A 21514-nucleotide genomic window follows, 5' to 3' on the forward strand; every position below is an offset into this window, starting at 1 on the left:
CACATGTATTAAGATCCATATTTACAAAGTATAATTCATATATTTTTAAAAATGTGACACATTATATGTATATGATCTGCAAAAGGGAAGAGAAAAAGAGATATTCAAAAATGTTCAACAATGAGAATTTGATGTGAAATCAATATAGTCAACAGCTTTTGCCTCCCATTTCATTATATTTTAATATGTCAGTCAAGAAATGTAATGGGTTTCGCTGTTCATCATTTCCAAGATGTCTTTAATAGTCCCCACCAATCCCCTCAGTTGGACAATAATTTTGTGGCAAACTGCATCTAATTTCTATCTCCATTCAAGTTATCTATTTCTTCAAAGACTTCAGAATAGAAGCATAATCTACGCAAGTAACTCATCAATCAATGTCAGCCTTACCAACTACCTTTTTAAATTTCAATATTGCAATACAGTTGAAATTCATTATAATACCTGTGTCTAAGAATTAAATATGGTGGAATAAAATAAATTTATTGTGTGTCACTATTTGTACTGGGAATAATAATTTATGACTATATAGATAGGTAGGTAGGTAGGTAGGTATGTGTGTGTGTGTGTATATATATATATATATATATAAATGGATAGATTTGTACCCGAATAGAATATTTTATAATGAGAGCTTGTTGAGTATTATCCCAAAAATGGCATATAAATGTTAAACAAATAAAACATGAGTGATCATGTATAATCATATTGAAGACAGGATGTGTGTGTGTGTGTGTATGTGTGTGCTATTGTATACCACAGCTTAATGAGTTACAATTGACTAATTATAGCTCACAGGAGACATGATTTCTTATCCCAACTATATCTGTGATAGGGGCCAGCCCTTGCCATCAAGGAGTCTATGAACACCCTGACGTTGATGCACATTTTCAAAACCAACATGGATAGTTTTTGAGGTACAGTGCCACAGCTCTTATCATTGTGCTCCATGACTCCCCCAAATGGGAGCTCTCGATGGATTAGAAAATATCTCCAGCTTCTTCCAGTTTAGAAAATCAGTGATTCCTCACCATCCAATCATTTCTAGTGATTATTAATTTATAATGGGAACTGTGGCAAAAATTTCCCTTTAAAAAGACATCTTCAACTTTTAGCCAATGCTACTGCTTCAAAAGCAGAAACAGATTTATGAAATAGACTTCTATTTTATTTTATAAATCATGGATATTTCAAAGGCATTTGAATTCATCTGGCTAATTATCAAATATTATAGATTTACAAGATGGCAGGGTTCCTGACAAGCACAAAGTAACACAGAATGTATTTTTTAATATCCTATTTCATTTTTCTCTTCATCTATTTTTATCCAAGTGTATCTCTACTTATCTACTTTCATGACATCTCTCTACTATAAGTAATATGATATTTGTATTAATGAGACCAAAATTTACATTATGATTTATCAAATATGTATTTCAGAAATATTTTGGGAGTTCAAATAATCTCTTACAAATAATTATGTGACTATAAGGTTTTCAAAGAAGAAGTGTTAGAAGGTTCAAGAAATGTCACTCACTGGCTTCATAACAATGAATGAGGCTGATGTGTCTTAGCCATTTTACTGACGTTTCTCAGCTGGAAGTCCGAAATGAAGACAAATGCTAGTGTCAGGGAATATGTAGTTGGATATTTGAATATTTCAAATCTTTTCAAAATGACTGTGTAGGATCATAAGCTCTATTCTTCCCATGTCACCAACTTAACAGTCACTTTTTGGAGGGGAATACTGAAGTAACAGATTTTAGAAATGCTGCCATGTGTGTTGTCTTCCAAATTCACATATCCTTAGCTCAGGACAGAATTCTGAGGATGAGTCTATCTTTTGAGTCATTTGCTAATTTATATGTGATTTTTGAGCCTATTTTAAAAATGGATAGCAATGGAAATAAGCAATTATCTTGAGTGATCCAAGTGGATTCAGACCACAAAACTCCACCTTTAAGCAGTAGCTCCCATTGCTGGCGATAGCCTCAATGAATATGTTTTAAATGCAAGTCATTTCTGAAACGATGTGCATTTATTGATAATAAAGTGCATGCTTTGATTGCCTCTTTGATTTTTTTCCTCCTGTAGTTAACAGCTTTAATGATATTTCTACAAAATCTGTTTCCATTCTGTATGGGGATTGCAATGTCGGAAAGCCTGCAGGCAATGTAATTATTAACATAATGAAATCCCTTCTTGAATGAACTATACATAGTTAGGAGATATGACAGTAATTTGGAACCGAAGAAGCACAAACTATGGGGTAGGTTTTTATTGCAAAACTACAGGAATCAGATAAGATTTTGTTTGAGAAAACAATTATTACCTGCTTATTTTACTTCTTTTCTTTACGTGTAATTCATAGCTACAATTCTAAGAATATAACCATACTTCATTCTCTATCCCCCTCCCTCAATACACCTCCCTTTTTCTTTAATTTTTGCAAAAACATAGGCACTATCTGCTACTACAATGTCAACTGTTCTAATATACATATGGGCATATGTGTGTGTCTAAATATATACAGCACAGAGACAGATATTAACACACATACTATTTATATATCACACACGATTTATATATTACTTAAATATTTAAATGTATGTATGATAACATATTAAAATACAGGCATTTTCTACAGCTTATGGTAAAACATTGATTCAATATAAGGAAAATAGTCTTGAGACTAGATTTCTTGAAATTCAAACTAAAATTGCAAGCAATTTGACTTTAAAAGTGATTATAGCAGTAATAATCTTGATGAGTTATGTATTTTGAATTTCACTTTGTAAAAAATATTCAATGGAGGTCCAGTATGTGGCACAGCAGATGCCTGAGATGCTAATATCCCATATCAGAGTACCAGTTTGAGTCCTGGCTCCTCTAATTCCCATACATCTTCCTATTATCATGTCTAAGAAAGCAGTGGATGATGGCTATAATGCTTGGGCTCCTGCCACCCACGTGGAAGACCAGTATGGAATTCCCAACTTCTGGCTTCAGCTTGGACCAGCTCTGGTTGTAGTAGCTGTTTGGAGAGTTAACCAGTGAATGGGAAATCTCTCTATTTTTCTCTCTCACTTTCTCTCTTTCTTTCTTGGCTTTTCAAATAAATATTTTAACAATTGCACAATGCCTAGAAATGCAATGTACAGTACAGAATATAGACCCCTGACCAGATGATTAAAGTCTCAAACCATTTAAACTGGTGATTTCTAATGTAAAATATCATAACTGTTTTTGTTATAATCTAGAAACCTTGCTTAAAGATACCAAACATGAAAAACAGGAAGTTAAATTTTCAGCCAAATATAAATTTACATATTACTTTTAGACATTAAGAACCTGATACCACATAAACCTAATGAAAGTGACTAAAAAATAAAGTTACCCAGAATATCTTGAATCTGGATTTCAATTTATGAAAACAGAAAAAGGATAAGGTGATACGCTGGTTGCCTGGTTTATTAGTTTAGGCACTGTGTTGAAATATTGCACTGTAACCCAAAAGAATGTTCTAGTATTGCATATTAATCAGAAATATTAAAAGTAAAGAAATTTAAGAACAAAATTTAGATAAAAGTACTAGCTCATTTTAAAATCCCACTATAATTTGCATGTATTTAGCATACAGTGCCTTCTCCACCACTGTAAACTATTTTATTATGGCATAAATTTCCAAGCAACTTATTAGGGCTGATAAAAACACTCACAAGATACTCAGAAATGAACAACAGGTCATATACTAGCATAACCAAGGCTATGATGTCTCTGAATATTTGATTAAAATATATAGGAAATACAGAAATGGACCTATTGGTATAAGTATTTTAGTAATTAGGGTAATAGGTAATTAGGAATTTGATCAAAAATATCTCTCAAAAGGCAATTAAGAATTGTAATGATGGTGAAAGGAAGCACTAGGGAGTTCAGGTAGGAAGGACAATCTGCTGAGTCAGAATATAGCAGTTGAATGAGTTTGATGGGTAATGAACTTGATTTAGCCTTTTCACAAAAGAACTTACAATTTGATAAATGGAGAGAAAAAGAACAAAGAACCTTGTGAAAGGCATCAGATGATGTGGTCTTCAAGTAAAACTAGGATGTCCAAGGTAAATTAATGACGGTCCAGTTAATCTCTCATAAAAAAAAAATAAAAACAAACAAAAACAAAGCACGTTTTCCCCAGACATGGATTTACCACTTAATTGCTGCTCTGTTTTATTATCATCACAACAATCACATCTTAGGAAAATACTGCACCTCTCAGCATACTCAGTTTCAAAATTCACCCATCTTTCTCAAGTTATATATCTCTAAAATTTTAGTTATGAAACATTTACAGTTAGAAAAGTATTCACAAAAGGAAACTCTAATTTTCAAATGAATTTCCCAAGAAACTGTCAAGAATTTTTGAGAAATTTGAAATCAAAATAGTGAAAAGGTGAAAACTATCTCTGTGACAACTGGTAATAAAAAATAATAGAAATCCTCAAGTATGAATGGAACTTCTTAGTTTTGAATCCTGGAACAAGAAGCTCCTTCTCCCACTTAATATTGGTGTATCCTCAGGCCAAGTTAATGAAATACTCCAGGCATCATCATCTTAAGTACTTATAATTTCTGTATCATAGAGCTATACATATAGAAAAGCAACGTTCCTAGAAATACGATGATTAATATTGTTATGTGAATCAAATTGTCAAAGACTTTCAACTTTATGCTTTTGCAAATTTCTGTTTGCTTATCAGACAGAGGAAAGAGTAGTTGCTTTTCTTAGTTCTCAGAATTGAGAGAACATAGATGTGAGAAATAGACATGAAAGGGAGAAGGGAGACATGGGTTACAGAAATCCTAAATTATGTACATTGTCTTTCACAAATAATAATTTTTTAATAAAAGAAGCAAATACTTAGCCTAGGTATCAGATGCACATGTTCCACATTGGAGTTCCTGGGTTCAGTCTTCAGCTCAGTTTCTGAATTCCAGCTTACTGCTAATTTAGAGTCTGGGAGGCAGTGGTAATGACTCAAGTCATTTTGTTCCTGACATACAGGTGTGAGACTTGAGTTCGTGGCACACAGCTTCGGCCTTGGCCCAACCCATCACTGATGAAAACTGGGAATGAACCAGCAGATGGGAGCTTTCTGTCTTTCTGTGTGTGTCTCTCTACCTCTCACATAAACAAAAGTGTTCTTTTTTTTTTTTTTTTTTTTTTTTTTTTTTTAACAGGCAGAGTGGATAGTGAGAGAAAGAGAGAGAGAGAGAGAGAGAAAGGTCTTCCTTTGCCATTGGTTCACACTCCAATGGCCGCCACAGCTGGTGCACTGCGGCCAGTGCACCGCACTGATCCGAAGGCAGGAGCCAGGTGCTTCTCCTGGTCTCCCATCAGGTGCAGGGCCCAAGGACTTGGGCCATCCTCCACTGCACTCCCTGGCCACAGCAGAGAGCTGGCCTGGAAGAGGGGCAACCAGGAAAGAATCCAGGGCCCCGACCGGGACTAGAACCCGGTGTGCCAGTGCCGCTAGGTGGAGGATTAGCCTAGTGAGCCGCAGTGCTGGCCCAAAAGTGTTCTAAAAGGTATATGTAGCATGAGTCCTGACCACAACTGTGCTTACAAATCAAATGTGTTTCATAGAAGAGGTAATATTGGCCTTTATACCATCACAACCATAAATTGAGCCTTCCAACTCCCTCATAAATAATCAACCTAGAATTACTTTTGGTATTATATAAGTGTTTATAAAATATATAGACCATAGGTAGATGTTTAAGTCATACAGTCACAAGGAGAAACCACCAGGAAGGGTATCTGCGGGTCTCTCACTTGCTGCATATTAATCTGGGACTTGAATATATCTCAAGATTGTATTTCTGCAAACAGAAGTCCCTATTTTCTTTAAGTAAATATGCAACAGGGAAGCCAATGTCGCAATTATGCACCACCCACTGCTCCCTATGGTGAAAATGGAGCTAAATCCCAGCAACCTTTCTCAAAGTTGGCTTTTAGTATGGTCAGTATGGGAAGAATCAACATGTGAGTCTTGTAATTTTAATGGAGCAATAAGTGACATGGATGGGTTGTTTTTACAAAGGAGTCCTGGTGCCATTTGTTAGAGGAGAAAGAAACAGTAATCCTTCCCAAACAGCCAAGTGAGCAGATTTTTCTATGCAATGGTAAAAAGATCCTACATCTCTGTGGGGAAGAAATGTATCATTTAACTGTTTCCAGGCTTTAAAAGATAAACTGCCCTGGGTATACTGGCTTTTTGGAGAGGAAGTATAAATTAAAGAAAAAATTTAGATGTCCTTTCTCCTCATCCAGGTCTCACAGAAGTCAGAGCCACAGTCAGTGCAATGCAGTGGGTGCCAGTAGATCCCACTTATGAATGCTTTGTAACAGAGACTGGCAATAAAGAGTATAATCGCCAGACGTGGAGACTCTGGGTTCAAATCCAGAATCTTCACTCAGGCTATGTGGCTGAAGCAAAGCTATTTAATAACTTTGTCCGTAAATTTCCTTAGCTTTAAAAATCAGGTTTATGCTAGTATCTACATCACAAGTTTGTTGTGAATATTGATTATTTTATTAATAAGTACTTCATTAATCAATATTCTAATAATCTATTTTAAATAAATTAGTGATTAGTTTATGAAGAATATTTCATGCAAATATTAACCAATTTTATAATGTGCCAAGGACTGTGACAATTGATGGGCAAACAATGAAAAACTCCCATAGAAGTCACAGTGCAAGGTGGTAAGACAGCAAAGGAACAGAAGAGTCAAATGAGGTGGGAGAGATTGCCAGGGCACAGATCAAACAGGGCCTTCATGTCTGTGGGAGGATTTTGATATTTAACTCTGAGAATCAGAAATGAATTGCTGGGTTTCAGCCTTGGGTGTTTTTTCAGCCAAACACAGAATGAATCGAAGGGGGAAATACAGGTGTTGAGACAATAGCTGGTACGGTATTCCACAGTCCAGAAGAGAGATTAAGAGCTACAAGTAGAATGATGGTGGTGGGAATGGAGAGAAGAGCATGGATTTAATCACTTGTGGAAGGCAAAATCAAGGATTGCAGGTAAGGAAGCAAAGACAATGGAAGCGTCCAGAACATACACTTGGGGCCAGTAATGTGGCATAGAAGGTAAAGCCTCTGCTTGCAGTGCAGACATCGCATATGGTTGTGTCCTGGCTGCTCCACTTGCAATCCAGCTCCTTGCTAATGTGCCTGGGAAAGCAGGAAAGCAGCAGAAGATGGTCCAAGTGCTTTGCTCCTAAACCCATGTGGGAGATCTGGATAAAGCTCCTGGCTCCTGGCTTTGGCCTGGCCCAACCCTGGCTCTTGTGGCAATTTGAGGTGTGAACCAGCATATGTAAGACCTTTTGTCTCTAACTAGACCTTTAAAATAAATACATTTTTTTTATAAAAAAATGTATGCTTGTCATGCTGACCTGCATAGCTGGTTAATTCTGGTGGTGTTTTCTGAGATAGGAAACACTGGAACAAACTAAACTGCAAAGTTGTATGGGTATAGCTGTGTGCATAGGTTAACAGCCCATTTTGGTCCCATTTTTTTAAATAATTTATTTATATAAGGTGAACAAATTTCTTGTATTTCACATATACAGGTTTAGGAACATAGAGATACTTCCCATCCTACCCTCTCCCTTACTGAAATACTTTACCATAGACAGAAATGCCCCACTGGTTATTTGCCCCCATGTAGACAGCCATAACTCAGTATGTCTCTCCATCTTTCATTCTCTTGATTTCTTCAGTTCCCAGCTAGATCATCTCACACCCTCCTTCTATGAATGGCCTCAGGGCAGACTTTTTACCTCCTTTCTCTACTACTTTGACAATTTCTGCCTTCTTTGTCCATAGTCCCCTGCTTTTCAGGAATATCAGCTGGTCTCCAGATTTTGTGATCCTCTGTTCTGTTTCCATTTAACTTTGCTCTTCTAAACTCACACCATGTTTATTTAAGGCACCCAAAACAATTATGCCAATTAACAGATCAGACAGGTGTAATGCACACTTACTCTAAGAACTGTATATGCACGTGGAGGGATTTTACTCACTTTCTCTCTTGATACTTGAAAAAAAAGAGCCCAAGATTAAATATCTTTCCTAACAATGGCAACAATAAAAATTCCAATAACACTGAACTTGGCTACACATCTGACCTTGACAATACTGAAATTAATATTCACTTTGTGATTCCACTGACATTTATCACCAAGAAGCACCTTTAACGCCCTTACACATACATACATGCAAGGGAAAGATTGATAATCACACAGGGCAGAAAACCTAGTTGTCCGCTATCTCAAGGAAGCATCTGAAAGGCTCCTGGTCTGCTGGCTGAACTGCCCTGAGGATTAACTTTATTTTATTTTCAGTATTCAAAAGATAAGAAGTTTATTAAACACTTGGAAGATCTGGACTTGTTCAGAGATAGTAGCAGGAAGACAAATAGACCTCAGCAGTAAATCATCTCTCAGAACTTGGAGAGTGATTTTAAGCAAAACTGAATGCAGGAATGCTGGTGCATGGCTCTGCACTAAAACGTCCCTTTGCTTTCCCTATCCCCACTTCCTTTGCTTGTATCTCCATTGGTGCCATAAAAGGTCACATCAATAGGAAAGCAATGGCTTTGATTGGTGTTCATAGGCCATTAAATCTGTTAAATACACATGACATAAGGTAAGTGATAATTAAATATGAGTGTTCTTCAGATAACATCCAGATTTTCGTTGAGAAAGGTTAAACTTAATCATTGTATTTTAATAACTCGGAAACTCAATTTAATATCTGGTTGGCAACCTCTGTGTCTCCCTCTTAAATGGGCAAAAGACATAAGGGCACATGTATAAGCCAACACTGTGCATGTAAATACAATATGAGCTATGAATGCTCATATGAATTTTACAGTTTCTGGTTGTACCACTGAAAAATTACAATTGAAACAAAGAAATTAATTTTCCTGCTACATCTTACCTAATAGATCTAAAATATCATTTAAAAATATAGTCAGTATAAAATGTATTAAAGGGATATTTTACATACTAAGTCTTTAATATTCAGTGTATATATTACATTTTAAATACACCTCCATTGAAGCAAGACATAGTCGTATTTAGAGGTACTCATACCACAAATATAAGCAGGTACTTCAAAAATTTGGTGGAAAAGGGAATTAAAAGTTTATTTTGGTGCAAAACTATTTAAAAATCCATTCACCTTGTAGGCTACTAAGTTTATTTAAAAATCCTTGGATGGGAATAGGGATAAATACAACATTTAAAGAGAGGTTGGCATAAATGCAACAAGAATATTGAGATTTAAAAGATATAAACTAAATTAAATTCAAAACAAATCAATCAAGCTGTTGAATTTGAATAATCTCATATAATCTAAGCAAAATGTTTACTGTTTTATTATGTTTTTATTTGTGGGTAAATAGTGAAACCACCAGAAATAACATCATTTCTGGGAGTCCTGAACATATTTGTGAAGAGTTTGGGTTTGACTACAAGTTGTTGAGTCCCCTAGAAAAGTGGAAGAAACAATTAGTATTGTTATTTCACTGCAAAGTGGTAGGAGAGGGCTATCACCAGGAGAGCCAAGTGTTAAGATCATGTGCGTCATTTATAATGGTGATTAGAAAGTATTTGCCTCATGTGCTTCTCAGCTGGTGAGTTAGTATAAGTCACCCCCATACTGGCTGACTTTCAACATTGTTGGGATTTAAAAATTACATTATGAGGTCATTGCAATGTTTTCTGAAATAATCACTAAGCCATGGATATTAACTCTTTAAAGAGCTATCATGAAAATTCAGATAACATTTGATTGTTCCTTTCAATTTCTCTGAAATTATTATAGCTAATCTCAGTTTTTACACACATATATGGTACATACAGAATTAGCAATGTGGCAGGAATGTTATACAAGGCTCAATTTCTAGCTCTGACCCTATTAATTTTGTCACATGTAATATAAGAGTTGATGGGTCCAGAATTCTTGCTAACAGAATATTTTACGGGTACAAGGGATTGCTAAGGCTTGAAGTTGAAAGATTTAAGATGTCGGTACATGATTGCTCATGCAGGGGATAGCTCCTAAGATCATAATATAGATGTTGGCGTCAGGGTCCAGGAGAGAATGATCATGGAATTTTTATCCACTGAAAGTAAACGGTGGAAATCCAAGTGTGTGGTCAGTGACAGAAAACTTCAGCTAACTTTGCAGCTTCAGCAAACTCTGTTACTAGCTGCCTCTGTCCATCTAGTTACCTTCTTAGGCAACCTAAACTGCTAACCATCCTTAATATTCAAAAAGTGTTATGCCCTACAGCCTAAGGGCAGGATTAGAGGTTCAGAGTGGAAAAAAGATAGGGGCATATCAAATGTAATTATAAGGCCACTGGGGATGTCCGTTTATACCAACATTTTCTTCACTTGAAATACAATGACTGAAATAATTCTTAGAAAGGTAACTTTTTAATGAATTAAAGGTGCATGTACACACATACACTCCATAATCAGCTAGTAAGCAACCAGATGACATTGACTTTGTAACAACCCATCCAATTCATAGGGCAGCAGAGTGAGTTGACTAGTTTCCTCAAACGCCATACTTGGAAGTTCTATAACCTTATTTGGAAATAGGGTCATAGCAGATACAATTAGTATATGTGAGAGAGGCAAGGAAGACTTTTTCCTGAGAGCTTTCAAAGACCAAGCCGATGCTTTGATTCCAGACTTCTAGGCTTTGGAATAATGGGAGAATAAATTTCTGTTGTTTTAAGCCACTCAAGTATTTGGTATTCTGTTAGGGTAGGCATAGGAAATTAATACAGACATGATGATCCCTGCTTTATAAGAAAAAATAGAGAATTAGTAAGCATAAATGACTTCCTCAAAACTACACAATAGAATCAAGAGAATATCTCAGTCTCAAACTCAGGTCTTTGACTATTTGTTTAATTCTATGTCCATTCTCAGGAAGGAAGCCATGATGATGGCAAGCTCAGTGTTCAATACAGACAAGCATGACTTAGAAATCTAGACAATCCTGATGACCCCACCAGCTATAGACCCATCCTGGGACTGACCTCAGACTCTCATCCTCAAGTTTATTCTTTTTAAAGATCAGTGGTTGAGGGGCTGGCGCTGTGGCTCACTTGGTTAATCCTCTGCCTGTGGTGCCAGCATCCCATATGGGCGCCGGTTCTAGTTCCGGCTGCTCCTCTTCCAATCCAGCTCTCTGCTGTGGCCTGGGAAAGCAGTAGAAAATGGCCCAAGTCCTTGGGCCCCTGCACCCACATGGGAGACCAGGAGGAAGCTCCTGACTCCTGGCTCCTGGCTTTGGATCGGTACAGCTCCGGTCATTGCAGCCACCTGGGGAGTGAATCAACGGATGGAAGACCTTTTTCTCTCTCTCTCTCACTGTATGTAACCCTACCTCTCAAATAAATAAATAAAATCTTAAAAAAAAAAAAAAGATCAGAGGTTGGAAGCTATTATCTCCAGGTTCTTTATTTAATGATGTTTTAGACTAAACAGTAAATACTTTGGACTTTGTGCCTCCCCAAGATATGGAAAGGAGTAAAGGAAGGGAATGTTGGAAACCAACAATCAGCTCCTCCTTAATTCTGTGTCCTTCACATGGTTGAAAACCAGGCTTCTCATGGTACAAGTCCCTATGCAGAACAGAGAACAACTCTGCTTTGAGAACATACTGAATTGACATCCCAATAGAATCCAATATCCTTTCTAAAGAACACAGGCAAAGCACACATCAGAAAACAAACTGGCTCTGGGATAACATTTATTTTGGTACTAACTTGGCCCTTTGGGATGGGTTCCTCACAATACCTTGGCAGTTAGAAGACTGGGCTGCAGACCTGTGGACTCCTTTTAGTCAAACCTCCTTTCCAAGTATAGGCCACATCATTTCATACTTCCCTGGTCTGATATCAAAGTTTCTTACACGGAGGATTCTCCATGGCTTACAAATATCTGATTGACTTCTCTTCATTGTGAATGTCCCCAGAGCGCACCCATGGGGTACATGCACGACACAGAGATTTTGCAGCTTATGACATGTAGAATTTCCTCATGTTTCTTCAACAACTCCTCCTCTGTGACACTATCAGAAGCTAATTACTGCATTGTCCTGGCCACTGGCCTAGCCATATTTGATATTTTCTTTTTATAATCACAGAATTACTAAGCACTTTTCCTGAGTTCACAGTCTAACTAAATAAATATTTGCACATAATGAACAAACTTAATGAGTCTAAAACAGAACACTCAATTTGTGTCCCACATTTCTCCTCTCTTCAGCCACCCTCTAAATTGGCTCCTTCCCCTGTTTCCTGACCATGAGAAAACCCATCCACTCCATTTCACAGACCTAAAGCCTAAAACAAAATTCAACTCATTTTTTCTCATCTGACACAAAACTACAAATTTTGTTGTTCCTATCTTCTAGAAGTATCCTGAACTCTGTCAGTTTCAAATTTCTCTAAAATTACCATGGATATCCAGGCTATTTCTTGATTAAGCCACAGTATTAGCCACTCTCTATTCTCCTCACATTATAAAATTTAAAATTAAATCATGTCATTCCCTCCTGCACAGATACCTTTGCATTGCGAATTAATTCCAGATTCTTTGTATTCCAAGGAGTTTCAAGACTGGGCCCTATTACCTCTGGTCTCTACCTCTCCCACTCTCTCATTCATCCCAATGCATATAGCTGTCCTTTGCTCTTCTTTCCCAGGATCTATCTGTGTTGATTGACATATCTCTCCACAAATTTTTGCTATCACCCCTACAAATCGACCCTTAAATGATCTCTCTTTAAAGACTTTCCTGACCTTCCTATCCAGACTCATCCCTATCTTTCATTATCATTCTATATCCCCTTAAGCTGTTTTGTTCTTCTGCTTTATTTTTCTTTGTTTATTGTCCCTCTCTATCACTAAAATAAACTTCACAAGGATAAGTCTTCTTTTTCTACTGCTGAATGTCTAGAGCCAAGAAACAAAGCATAGCCAATGAGTATTTATTGGCTACAATGAGTATTTATTGGCTGAATTAATGAATGACATGGTGAGGTTCACACTATTATGGAGAATGAAAAATGAAATTTTGTGGACTAAAAGTCTGAGGATTAGTCAGAATAGTCCTTTTGCTCTTAGATATACTTAATAAAGTCTGAAAGGAGAAATAGAAGACACTAATGAAATAGCTTAAAGGAGGAGAGTATACCAAAGGAATACGGTTATACTTAGATGAGGAGTAATTAGAATCAAGTAGTGGAGTAATAGATGAGTACAGCAATAGCTTGAGGACCAAGAATGTGTCAGACAGCAGGCTCAATGTCTCATTTAATTCTCAGAGTCACCATCGGAAGGCGTATTATTACATTCCCCTTTTAAACATTTTGTCATAGACTTGACAACATCCCTACAAGGTAATTGACATCCATTGTACACACAAGGTAACTATGGATTGGAAAAGCTAACAGTCCAGATAGCTAATCAGTGGGAAAAAAATAGAAATAAAATCCAATCTGATTTATGAATGATCTTTCACTCGGTTTCCATTGGAAAATCTAGAATAGCACTTAAGAATTTTAAACAGGCACCAATGTGAAAGTTGCTTGCATTGACCTTGGGCTTATCATTACACAGCTTGACTTTCAGTTGATAAATCTGATGACTACTTCCTCCCAGAAACCAAAGGCAACATGTTACAGTTTATTTAAACAACTATCATCAGAAGCAGCACTTATTTGTTATCACCTTAAAGTGTTCCATTTTAATCTATAGTAATCTGCACTACCTATAAAATATCCTCCATCACAAATTTTGTACCAATCCAACTCTTAATGATACATGGTTTTGGGTTCCTGCAAGGATAAATCTGGGCTAAAACAAGGAAGAATTTGTTTACAAAGGAACATTTGCCCCCCACCCCACCCTGTCAGACATTTTAATCCAAAGTAGAAATAATAACTTTATTAAAATAATAAAATGAAGGAACACTGAATTTAGAGAACTGTGGTTTTCACATTATTGACTTTTTGTATAATATGTAAGATTTAGCATTTTGCAGCAGGCAGAATATAATCTGCACTTAAAAGAATCTATAAAATAGTGACATGATTTATAAGTGAGTTTTACTTATTTTTGGTTCAGTATTACATATCACTCAACAGCATATTTCATAATGTGATGCTTTCTGAAATACACTATTTTTTACTGAAAGACAATGTATTCTGTACATTCAATTATATGCACATTAAATTACATAACAACCATTCACTAATAGCACATAATATGAACATTAGGTTTAAAAAGAAAAAAAAAGATCTCAGTATTATTTAGAATAGTTTATCTTACAGATGCATTTTAATCAAATATTTATTCCTAAGTTCTTTGATATTCCTATTTAAATGTCTATGGCCCCTTCAAAATTCATATTGCAACTTTAATCCCCAATACAACATTAAAATTTGAGCCTTTTAGGAGGTGACTAGTCTAGGAGGGCCCAGCCTGCACGGATGGACTAGGGCTGGAGAGAACAATAAGTCCATTTAAGCTGTTTCTACCCTTCTGTCAGGTGACTACACAGCATTAGTGCTCCCTGGAGGATGCCTTACGCTACAAGTAGAGAAGCTCTCCCCAGATAGCAAATCCTGCAGCACCTTGATTTGACTTCCCAGACTCCAAAATTGTGAGAAGTAAATTTTTCTTATGAATTACCCAGTCTCAAGTATTTTGCTACAACACAGAAATAGACCAAGACACAAATTATCCTGCTATTTTTATTTTCTATGCTCATCACCGTACAGACACACAATAGGTGCTCAGTACATGTTTATGGAGTGCATGGATAACAGGTGCTCTCAAGATGACAGAGTGTAAATATACATATGTAACTAAAATGCCTTTGTACCTTTGGTCTTCATTACATGTGTTCATCAGCTCTCCATAGAAGGAGTTCCTCACAGCAGCTCAGCTGAGCTCTTTTACCTCCAGAGTAGTGTTTTATCCAGGTGTGCCAACATGACAACAATACCCCTAAAGACACTCAAGCTGACTTTTTCTCCAATTCAGTTTAGCAAACAGTGTGCTTTCATTTTTAGTAGGTTACTCAATGAAATGAGGCAATTAATCGCCAAATAAATCTACTTAGGGAATCTCTTAACATTCCCACATTCCTGTAGCTCACATCCGCTAACACTGGGGAGAAAGATGTAGGGTTTTTTCTATATTATTTCTCATGAGGCAGATGGCTTTTCTAAATGTTTGGTTATACCAACTGAAGAAGTCTAAATTACTGAAAATAACTAAAAATTACTCAAAATCACTCAAAATAGCAAAGAGAACAATAAAGAGCCAGTAGAAGCACTTGAGAGACCGTGAACTTATGTGATACTACTTTTTAACACAAGCAACTGATAATTTTTGTTCTTCACCTTCAATTGAGTTTTGAAAAATATATACATTTTAAAATTTGAGAACGTATTTAAGTACTAACTAAAGAATGTGCTCAGATCTAAATTATTTCAAAACAATTCTTATCTACTAATTCCATGCGTAGTTAACTTTTTCAACATTCAAGGGGACTAAATTTGTTAAAGATAATTGTAGTGAGTTTTCCTTAGTTTCCACTAGACTACTAGTTCCTTGAGAGTTAGGGCAGTATTTGCGCTTTTTTTTTTTTTAATCATTTACCATCATAGGTCTGAACTGCAATGTTGCCCAGCTAACTTTTTTTTAATGATGAAAATAGTCTCTATATTGTCGAAGTACAGTAGACATTAGTCATAGAGATGCTACTAATATATTCAGGCTATTGAGACTGAGTCAAATTTTTGGCTTTTAATTTTACTTAAATTGTTAGCACCCTGAACAGTTAAAATATGGCTACTGTGACTCAGATCTCTTTATCTGAATATATTTAAATTAAAATAGACACATATAGTCAGTGATGGGTCTATTAGACAATGTAAATCTAGAACTTAACACAAAGTAATAGTTTTGGAATTAATCAACTTCATTCATTTTTTAATGAAATGTAACAAATTTGCTTTGAAGTCTTATAGTGGTGATTACCCAACTTCTTCCAATAATATGAATCATTATAGAAAAATGATACTTTGCCTAACTGACTATTAAATCCAAATGGATTCCTTAAGCTCTCTGTTGCTGAGGAAGTCAAACCAAAATTATTAGTGCTTCTCATTTTATATTTGCAATACCTGAAAACACATTTTGCACTGAGAGCCTATGTATGTATCAGTGTGCTACCAAACAAGATGTAATGTTAGTACTTGTCTATTTCTCTGCTATTGATGCCTAGCTATGTACATGGCCACATAACTGAATCACTGCCAATGGCCTAAGATCAATTTCATCATCCTAGTCATCCCTATACTCAAACAAATCACCATGTAGTACAGTTAAAAACTGTAAACTAGCTCAAGTGATCGAAGAAATAACCTAGATGAAACTGTGATCAGTTTGGTTTGTTTAATATACACCACGTGCTTAAGTAAATATATTTCCTATCTTCATAAGACATTAAGTATGAACCAAATATTATCAGTATCTTTTCACCAGCCAGCTGCACATAAATGCCAATGCTGTGACACATTTCATGAATTAACAGTGTTTCCTGATCATAAGACTTCAAAATTTAATTATGGATAAAAAGATGTATATTAGGCAAAACGGGAGAACAAGCCACTCTGCAACAGCCTGACAAATGTAGGGAAAGGCTAATTATGGAACACTAACAAAGTGCTTCATATATATGTGTTGACTGCAGAGTAATCAAGCTAATTTCCAAGTGTAAATAAAATATTATTTTAGCCATATTTACCTAGGTTTTTAACCTGGTGAGTAGCCAACTTTCCTTGTCAACACTATGCAGTTGAAATTATGTTCTCATTTTATCCTTTTGGAGTTTCCTTCTAATGTGTGCCTAGTAGATGCCAGGTTTACCATATGTTATCGTATTTCTTCTCAAATTACAGAGAGTAAATAATATCTCCAATTCAAAGTTTAAGAAAATGGAGGTCTCAATGATTAAGAAACTTTTTCTAGGATACACATGGTAATATGTAAAGACATGATTTGAATTTGTCATCTCTGTAACAATCATATAAATACAGACTTACTAGAGTTTAAAAAAAATTCCAGGAAAGGAGGGGAAAAGCAAAAAGAGCTACTCCACTAGGTAATACGTTCTGAAGTCACTCCAGGAGGACTTACTCACTTAGGGGGCTGTCTTCACTCATCATTTTAGTGTAAAATGTATAATAGGTTAAGAATATTACTTACAACTCCTAAATATAAAAGGTTTTTGTAGATAATTGGGTTGTGGTCTAGCAAATAGGCTTTCCCTTCTACTAAACCCTCAAAACTGTATGTGGTCTATTTTAACATCCTTTACAATTAAATTGCCTTAACAGCATCTTAAAGAACCCCAAATAATAATTCAAAAATTCGCCACATGTGGTATCAAAAGATTAGACAAGTCTTAAGCAGACCAAGACTTAAATCCTAGCTGATAATACAGTGGAGAAATTATAAATCATAAAGGCTGGGAAGAAAGAGCAAGGGTTTAGAAAAAGGAAGATATAATCAGAGGACATAAGCCTTCATATAAATCAAGGCTTCCTATTCTAGGCAATTATTTCATAAACTGGATCTTGGATTGTTGATCTCTTTAAATGATTACTAGAAAATGTATGCACTTTTAGAAACAGCTGCTGGATGATTTATATTTCAGACCTATTTTCTATCAGTTTCTATTCCTCGAGAATATGGTTTTCATAATGGAGTTGATACTTTCAAGTAAAATGAAAAACTTGAAATTCAATTTGTATAAAAGCAATGTAATTTTAGCATACAATTACTACATCACATTTGGGAAAACAGTGATAAAAGAAGCACCCAAATACAAATCCAGACAAGATCCATTTTCTAAAGATAAAATCATTTTGTCAGGGAAATATGAATGGAAACATTTTTTTCTTCCTCCTCGCCCTAAATTCTGATAGTCTAGCCAAATAATGAGTCCAAGCCCCTTCACCTCCTCTGAAAACACAGGATGATGTTGTAAGAAGGAGAGAGGGAGACAGAAAGAGAACAGGAAAGAGGGAGAGGGAAGAGGAGAGGCTCAGAAAGAAGGAAGCAGGTGATCTTAGGGATGAGACATCTTCCTGAGTAACTGGTGTATTACTGGGCAGGCATGGAGAAGAGAAAAGTGTTCCTTTTTTGAGTAATATTTTTAAATTACCAAAATGGCATTTGGTATTAATAGAAGATAAAATGCACATGCAGTAACCATTAGTCATGATAATGTAATTTATTTATCCTATTGCCCATAATAAAGACAGCAAGCAAGCTACACAGTACTCCATATAAATAAATTGAAGGAATAGGCTACTTTGCACATTTAAAGGAGATTTTGAACGTCTTGTTTATGTAGGTTGAATGGTTCCCATCTACCTATCTACTCAGTGAAAGATGAATTATCAGCAACAGTTCTCAAAAGAACAGAATCAAGTCACAGTGCAAATAAACAACTACCTGCAAAGGAAATGACTCTTACTCCACAGAGTGTGAGGAACAAGGGTAACTGAATAAACATAAGGCTATTATTAAAAGTCAAAATATCATTAGCATTCTATGGCTGTTATCACTGCCCTTAGTGAAAAATAATTCAGCTCTACATTATGCTTCTGAAGCAGAAAGTCTCTTCCTTTTTGTTTTCTGGACAAAAGATCATTTATATGCAGCAGCACCACCACCAAACAACATGTTGTTCTCAATCTGGCTTTTAGTTGCTATTTTGTGCTTTTTCATCATTGGTGTGAATTGTTAAGCAAAGGAAGTGTTCATAGAGACCAGGGTCCAGTGCAGTCTGCTGCCCAAATTTCTTACACAGCACAGATGTGACTGTCTCTGTAACACAAGATTGATTTGAGGAGGTGAATGCTCTGTGAATTTAATATTAAAAAAAATGACCTAGGTAGTATTTTACAGCCATCACAGGCTGTGAACAAATCTGACTCAAATGGTTTATATTCTACTTAAAACTTCTTATAAATTCCTTCACTTGAGCCATTTTATTACTATTACTAATATACAATACTAGCTTCACCAAGAAGTTTCTCAGTATGTTCATGTGCCTCAGATATCCTAGCATATTGTTGGAAAATAATAGATGCTACTAATTAAACATAACTACAAATTGAATTATATCACTGAATATGTTTTACAAAGTTAAGCCCATATGCATGATGCTAATAATTACTAACTTTGTTGAATTAATTACATTCAAAGTGGCAAAATGTGCGTATCATGAGTATGCTTTTCCATGGAATGAAGCATTGTTAATAGTGTTGAAAAGGAAAGTACTTTCATTGTCCCTTGGCTTGAAAATGTTGTTAATAAAAAGAGTAAATTTTAAAAAGCTGTAAATTGCTTTTTAATTTGAATGCTTAGAAACAATGGCATTGATAGAAGAAAAAGAGTGTTTATCAGAAATGCAATGCAGTTATGGCCAATTGGTCCTGAAAAGTAAACTAAAACTATTTAAGGACAATATTAATATTAGGAAGTGAAGAATTCAGATAACCCACAGAAATTGGATCTTTTGAAAATGATTTTTTAAGTTTAAATTCCAATATTAGGAGCTTGAATCAGAATTATTTTTGTAGAATTTTTGAGGGACTTTTTAAAACTCTCAGTCTGTATACAACACAATGCCTGCCATTATAAAATATGTATGTTTTGACCTAACTCGTTTCCATTAAACTTTAGTGATTACAAATACCGGACCCTCATAAAAGCTATTAATTTCCTATATATGAACTATGAAACATAAGTAATTAAGAAATTGATGACTCAAATGTTGTATGGATGCAGACAGGCAGAAACTGTTGTTCTCTAGTGTTTTAAATCCACACTGCAAAACATTTTTAAGAGGAACAAGAGGCAGAGCCAGCTTCAGGAAATGCAACTGCCCAGGAGTCCCTAGGCCTTTTGCTTAGAGCTCTGCTTGGGTGTGACAATGTGTTGCTCCAGCTGTCTTGTGATTTTTCATTTTCAACCAGACGTCCTTGCCATTTCCTTTTACACTGCATCCTGCAAGTTATTCAGACAGTCCTGTGTAGAAAACTACCTTTTCTAATAATTTTCTAAACCTGCACATTACTATGCTTTCAAAGTTGTAATCTGAGGTTTGTATTTCTACAAGACAAATATTTTCATGACTTCTAAAACTTAGCACTCTCCTCTACTTCCAAAGGTGACTCTTCCGCAACTTGTCATCATTTTGTCTTTGTAGCCCTGGCTAAGTGAAAAAAGAACAAGAGATTTTTCCAGGAGTACAGAATGAACCAGCACCCAGGTGTCATAGCCTCCTCCCTCTTCTTCAACATTCTGGTTTAAATCACCCCAGGAGTGCAAAGAGGATTTTCTCACATTTATGAAAAAAAAATTTTTTTGGACAGGCAGAGTTAGAGAGAGAGACAGAGAGAAAGGTCCTCCTTCCGTTGGTTCACCCCCAAAATGGCTGCCATGGCTGGTGCGCTGCGCTGATCCGAAGCCAGGAGCCCGGTGCTTCTCCTGGTCTCCCATGAGGGTGCAGGGCCCATGTGCTTGGGCCATCCTCTACTACCTTCCCAGGCCACAGCAGAGAGCTGGACTAGAAGAGGAGCAACCGAGACAGAATCCAACGCCCTGACTGGGACTAGAACCCGGGGTGCCGGCGCCGCAGCCCAAGGATTAGCCTAGTGAGCCGCGGCGCTGGCCCTCTCATATTTCTTAAGTATTGGTTTGCTTCTGGTGGCTTCTTGAGGGTATTCAGTGCATGTTTAATTTCTTTTTTTAGTCCCTATATTTAGATATTCTCTTTTACCTTTGATATCACAGACTTCACAAAGAAGAAAAATTTGGAAAATCAATGGATAAAGCTGAACTTCAATCATTAAAATGAAATACTGCTAATATTTCCATTCCTATGGAAATATATATGTAGACCAAATGGATTGTTGGGACTTGATAGTTGTCATTTGCCATTATGTAGACATGGCCTAAGTGAAGAAACCAATTTGTTAAAAATTTATCTTACCTTTAAAAAATCCTTGAGTTAAATATATTGCTTTAATAAAATTCTTCCTGCCATTCTGTCACCTCAAAAAGCTCTATGACAAGATTCAAGGATATTACAGATGAAAATTAGTCTGAGCTAAATACTGCCTTCCCTTTTCATACTCACATTCAGGCTGGGTAGCCACCTTGATGGGTTGGGAGCTCTCCCCTGGACCCCACTCGTTGTAGGCCACTACTCGGAACGTGTACATGGCTTCTGGCTTCAGGTTGCCCACAGTAAGCTGTAGGGACCCAGGCTGGGTTGTATTCAGTGCTCGCTCCCTGGGAAATCAAAGTCGTATAGAATGGTT

General features: G+C 36.2%; 1 protein-coding gene across 2 annotated transcripts in view; it reads right to left on the reverse strand.

The window, feature by feature from the left end:
* Positions 1-21514, reverse strand: part of DCC (DCC netrin 1 receptor) — a 1201543-nt gene that overhangs the window by 334907 nt on the left and 845122 nt on the right. For both annotated transcript variants that reach the window (XM_051851212.3, XM_051851210.3), the window contains exon 9: positions 21331-21485. In XM_051851212.3, coding sequence (XP_051707172.1) covers positions 21331-21485 — 155 coding nt within the window. The remainder of the gene's footprint in view (positions 1-21330; positions 21486-21514) is intronic.

Source organism: Oryctolagus cuniculus, chromosome 10 (assembly GCF_051225735.1).
Source record: "Oryctolagus cuniculus isolate XC-2025 breed Fujian yellow rabbit chromosome 10, ASM5122573v1, whole genome shotgun sequence".
Lineage (NCBI taxonomy): Eukaryota > Metazoa > Chordata > Mammalia > Lagomorpha > Leporidae > Oryctolagus > Oryctolagus cuniculus.